Source organism: Poromitra crassiceps (assembly GCF_964638095.1).
Source record: "Poromitra crassiceps genome assembly, contig: HAP1_SCAFFOLD_320, whole genome shotgun sequence".
In the NCBI taxonomy this organism is placed as follows: domain Eukaryota; kingdom Metazoa; phylum Chordata; class Actinopteri; order Beryciformes; family Melamphaidae; genus Poromitra; species Poromitra crassiceps.
Window position 1 is genome coordinate 182544 of NW_028152082.1, and position 5910 is coordinate 188453.

The 5910-nt window shown below is 55.5% G+C and overlaps 1 protein-coding gene across 1 annotated transcript; it reads left to right on the plus strand.

The window, feature by feature from the left end:
- Positions 1-524: 524 nt before the first annotated feature.
- On the plus strand, positions 525-1541 carry LOC310771053 (uncharacterized protein; the record flags this gene model as incomplete). The annotated part of the gene is made up of 1 exon (XM_083663733.1): positions 525-1541. One exon carries the CDS (start codon positions 525-527, stop codon positions 1539-1541), a length of 1017 nt encoding a protein of 338 aa, XP_083519859.1.
- Between the last annotated feature and the right edge of the window lie 4369 nt (positions 1542-5910).

Genomic DNA, 5910 nt, shown 5'->3' on the forward strand with positions numbered 1-5910 from the left:
ACAGCTCCGTTCACACCACAGCGTCTGAGCCTGGGACCGTTGTGACGGTCGGGAGGTTTGTGGCGATTGTGAGAATAAAAATAAAAATAAAAATGACACTATTCTACAAGAATTATCAGAGTATGCTTGAGTTTGTGCACACACACACACCCTCCCTCATGAGTGCAATGTTCCTGTCCAGCCTGTATGGGGGGGAAGAATAAACAGATGACAAACGTGACCTCCTGTGTCTTTGTGTGTTTTATTGAGTTCAGCACTTTACACAACATTGAAATGAAAAACAGACGACAGTACAACATCTACACGAAATGCAAACAGCGACACATCTTAAGCTGTTGCAGCGGTGCCACCCCGTCGACGTCCGTACGCTGTCGTCCACTGACGAATTGCAGTGGTCCAGCCTACAACAAAGGCCGGGAATGGATATAAAAGGGAGCTGCGTTTTCCCAGTGTCTTTATGTATTCTATCGGTGCCTGCCCTGGGGTTGTGTCGAGCTTGAGGCATAGCTCTTGAGGTCTACGCCATGGATTACAAGGAGGTGAATGTTCCTGACGTGTACAAGGAGATCGCCCTGGTGGGCGAGGGCACTTACGGCAAGGTGTTCAAGGTGGTGGAGAAGGGTCGCTTGCAAAGGGTGCGTGCCCTGAAGGTGTGCACTTATATCGACGTCACCTCCAGTGCCTTCGACACGGCCGCCCCCCCCTTCAACCTGAACTTCGCCAGAGAGTTGTGCTGCCTTTCAAAGGTGTGCCCCCACCCCAACATCATGGCTTTTCACGAAGCGTTCATGGTCGCCGGCGTCCCGGACCTCGGCGGCAAGCGGTCTGCTTTCACTATGGACTACGTGCCGGTGACTATCCGTGATATGATAGTACAACGCACAGACAACAGGGTGCCGAAGAGCTTCGTAGCCAAGTTCTCCCGCGACGTGGCCTGCGGTCTGGCTCACGTGCACAAGTTGGGTATTATCCACAGGGACTTGACGCCAAGCAATTTGCTCGTCGAAACCGACCTGACGGTCAAGATATCAGATTTCGGCATTTCCAGGCTGGCCGACCACAACATGACCGGCGGGCTTGTCACACTAAACTACAGAGCCCCCGAGCTCCGGAGATACTGCCTGACCTACACGGTGGCCATAGACAACTGGAGCCTGGGCACGATGATAGCCGATGCTGTCGAGGGCCGGGAGATCTTCAGGCCAAGAAACACAAACAACTCAAACAACGAAGACGCAGAGCTAGCGATGTTCGAAATAGTGCGCAAGGTGGTAGACCTGCCGGGCCACAAGGACTCGGTCTTAGCCCCACACAAGGTGATACCCACCGTAATGAAGGACCCGGTCATCAAGGACGTCGTCTTTGCCCTGCTGCAGCCCGACCCCACGCAGAGGATGACAAGCCAACAGCTGCTCGACCACAGAGGATGGGGCCAACTGGCTAAGATGACGGTTGCCGAGTCGGACTGGGTCCGACTCCTGCACCAGGACCGACTCCTTCACAGGAGTCGGGACAAGTTCAGCCTCCTGGCATGCTCCTAGAGTTTTTGATGTACCCTCCTGTGTATATAATTTCTGCTTTCCCAATCCTTATAACCTTTATAATAAAGATTGCCTCTCTGTGGGAATTGCGTTTACCTCTGTCTATCTGTCTGTGCCCCCCAACCCCATTAGAACAAACACAAACACGCACACGGACACACAGGTGGTTGTTTTCAGGTTCATTGTTTATTACTACCGGTCATAGAGTACAGTCACACAGGACAGAGCCGAGTATGAGCGGCGTAGAGCCGCAAGCCTCCCCCGGTATCGTCAGGTGTACGCTTCCTATGCCGGTGAGCTACCCCACCACAGAGCGCCGACCGAGGCTGGGTCCAGGACGGTCTGGCGGATGAATTTGTCGATGTCTCTCTGAGACCCGGACAGGGTCACTGTCCCCGTTTTCACTGTCGCGGACTCGCTGTGCTTTCTGCCCGAGAGTCTGCAGATGGCCTCCAGCGTTGCCTCCAAGTTGTTGAGCCCGACGGCCTCTGCGTACTTCCGCTTGAGCATCGTGCGGCTCAGAAGGGTAGGGCACATGGAGATGTACATCTCACCCTGCGCCTCCTCGCTGAGCTCAAACATTGTATACTCGTGCATGGCCGTCCGCACGGCTACTTCAATTGTCTCGGGATGCCCGTGGCCGGCGTCACCGACCGGCGTCACGGTGATAGTCCGGAATCGATCGATCGTCTTCAGTTGTTGCTTGCTCATCAGCAAGACGTCCGACAGACCGCTCGCATCCGCGTCTCCTCCCGCCATGTAGATCAGGTCGGGCGTGAACCGGTACCTGGTCAGGGACAAGGTCGGGTCCCCACCGACCAGATCGCGGGGTCTGGCGAACTGCTCCCTGCCGGCTCTCACAGCGACCTTTAAGGGGCGGCCCTGCGCCACCTCCAACAGGACCTCATTGCTCGCGGACCCAAGCTTGACCCCGGTGTTGAAGTAGACCAGGTGCTGTGACCGCTGGCGAAGGGCCGCAAAGGCCACGAAGATCAGCAGGCTTGATGCCACAGCATACATCTCCTGGAGCTTGAAGTTGTTGTATTCTTTGGCCAGCTCCTTGTACACACCGATGCCATTCTCGAAGACCGCCTTCCCCGTCGTAAGATCAGAGAAGACCTCCGTGTCCGGTATCACCGTGATGTGCGGATAGCGCCTCTGGGCCAGGCAGGCCAGGGTCAGCTCGTCCGCCACCAGCATTGTAAAGGTGCCCGAGGCGGCGCGCTTCTCGATCGCGTCGATGCGCAGCAGGAGCGCCTGAGCCTGCGGCCGTCCCACCGACACCGTGAAGTACAGCAGGTTCTGATGCTCGTGAGGCCATCTCGGCGACGCGGTCGCATTTGCCCAGCTGCGGGCCGGCCGCGCTGTGTAGCTCGACATAATCGACGTCAAACTGCCGTACGGCATACGTCCGCGTTAATGTCAAGCTACACAGCGCGGCCGGGCCGCAGCAGGGCCAACGCGACGTCGTGTCCAATCGAAGCTCCCGGACCTCGCGGCAGACAAGGTGATATAGCTGACGTATCACAGCTCTGACAAAGCTGTAAGCCTCCGCAACTGCTACCATCCTGTGTACCTTGTACAATAAACCTCTGTGCAACCCCAGCCCCGTGTGTACGTTTGTAATAATGAGAGAGTGACACAAAGACAGACAAAAAGGCTTGCTGATCTGAATATAATTCTTTATTGTGAGAAAAGACACAGATAGGCAGAAAGGACCATCGCAGGCCAAGAATGAGAGCGGTCACAGGTCGAGATCAGAGGGTTTGAGTACAGATAATTTTACTGCAAACATGAAGATCATAGGCAGACATGAGGACCAAGAACCGGAGGCTTAACTGGGGACTCGGATCGAGTCCGAGTTAAAAGGGGGAGGACGGCATACATTGTTGCTGTTGTTTCTCCAGGTCACAGGCCAGGCCCGTCAAGTACTCAGTGACAGGTTCAGTAGCATATTTGCCGACGACCCGGGATATTCCGCGCAGTCGAGGGCATGGTGGTCGGTCGTCATACGTGAGAGGTGGTTCGGGGTGTACAGTCGGCACGAGGCCATCCTGCTCCTGGTCCGGGAGGCGAAGCCCCGGCCGCCCCGTTGCGTGGCAGTTCTTCCTCTGGTCCTGCTGATGACACCTTCCGGGCAATTCCGCTGAGCTAGCGCCTGCTCCTCTTGCCAGATGGTCTTCGTGAGGGCGAAGGCTGGTATCAGCACCTCCTGCAGCATCCACGCCTTTATGACGGGCCTGACCGCCTGGAATGCCAATATGTGCTTTCTGATGAGCCAGACCTGCCTCACCGCGGGCAGGTGGGAGACCTCCCGAAGCTCGTCGTCGATGGTCATGTCGAACATCTCCTCGACGAAGGGGAAGGGTTTGCTTTCGTCTAGCGATGTCGAGCACCGTTTCTTCGGGGTTATCATCCGCCAACGTTGCGTGTCCAGGATGCCCCGGAGCTCGGGGTAGGTGTCCGTACAACTGACGTGACCTAAGTGGCTCTGATCCGGGTACCACTTGTACCTGAGCTGGAAGCTGGGGATCTCGCCGCCTAGGCTCAAGATATCTTCTCGTAGCAGCTTGGCTGTCTGCAACAGCACTCCGGGGCTCAAGTCGGCCGTCATGACTACTCGCGAGCAGACGAGGATGCATGGGGGTGGGGGGTCAAGTGCCCCAGAACCCTTCTGGCCCTTGTATATATAGCCAGAGACAGGGTTTGTAGGAGGTTCTAGACACCGCTGCCACTCCCTGTGACAAATCTCCGGGCCTCCTGTGTTGTTAAGGCACGTGGCGTCGTCGCTGTCTTCAACAACCCTTGGCGGGTGCTACTGGGGCCGAAGTCGGCCGTCATGACTACTCCGGAGCAGGCGAGGACGGGATTTGGTCGGGTGTATCGAGTATACAAATCCCGGGTTCGTTCACCGTTACCAACACAATCACCGGTACACACCCCAGCCCACATGTGCGGCGGAGACAAATGTGTGTTATGTGGACGTTTGCGCACCAATTGGTGCATTTTTAATGCAATGTTTTTCACATTAGGCCCGGAGCGCACACGAGGTAGCACATCGGTTCATTGGCTCGGGTACATAAGCACACACCCACACAAGAGTATTTCAGTCACATCAGTGTTTATTCAGATGTACATGTCAAAAACACAATACAAACATCCTATTTGGTTTCTGTAGGATCGGTTACCAGGCCCATGAACAGCACTGTCCTCTTATCGCTCTTGTGCTGCGGCCTGGTGATCACCCACACGAAGGGCTGGTCGACCTTGAACACTTTTGGTCTTTCGGGTTTGATTCGGTAACTGAAAGAGGTTGCAAACGTGGTGACGGCTGCCGCTACCGTGCCCTCCTCGTCCACATCCACCGTGCACACCTGCGTCGTGGAACTCTCCCCGTCGGCCACCTGCACCTCCAGTTCTTGCATGGCACGGTTCAGCTGCAGTGTAGATGTGGTTTTCCACTTGGGTAACTCGACGGTGTATTCGGATGCTCTATGCGTGCTGTTAATTATCTTCAGGTAGTCTAGGAAGACTTCTGCGCCCAGCGCCGTGGATTTCAACACTTGACGCATGGTGCGCCGGTCATTTTGCTTGGGTATCAGTATGTGCATGCAGGTCTGATCATTGCCTGTGTAAGGCAAGTGCAAAACCCTTAGATGGTCTAGGTCTTCGTTCACCAGGGTCTGGGTTTCATCGGTTTCCTTACGAACCATGGTGCACACATCTCTATTACCCGCTGTTGTGCCTGTCCGGAAACCCGTAACTTTGGTGAGCGTCGGGTCGAATCTCTCGGCCCAACTGCCCTTGAAGTAGATAGCGTTCGACACTATCAGAGCGGCTGACGGGGCCCACGTTTGTGTAGACAGCACCTCCCGGATCATGCCCCTGGTGTTAGCGGCCGCAAAATCGTTGAAGTAAGCCACCATCTGCCGCACGTCCTCGGAACCGCACACCGGCTTCACAATAACCGCCATACCGTGGGCTTGCATCTCGGCTTGCATCTCGTCAGGCATACGGGTCTTGTCAGAGGCCCAGACCATGTTCGCGAGGGATAGGGAGCTGGAGATTCCGAGGTCGGTCGAGAACCCTTTGCGAGCAAGTTCTTCACCTGTCCAAGTGGGTGGCTCTCGGCCAGCTCGCAGAGCCGCTACAACCTTATTGCGCTGTAACACGATATTGGCAACCTCCGTGATACCCAACGGGCTTAGGCATATGTTTATCAACGAGTCCTCGCTTGCCAGGTGCCGGAGGAATAAAGCTGAGACCGAATCCATTGCTGTTATCCTGCTCTGTATGTGTGTTTGTGTGCACGTCCTTATGAGAGCACACACATATATATGATGTTGGCCGGACACCATAAACTTTAAAG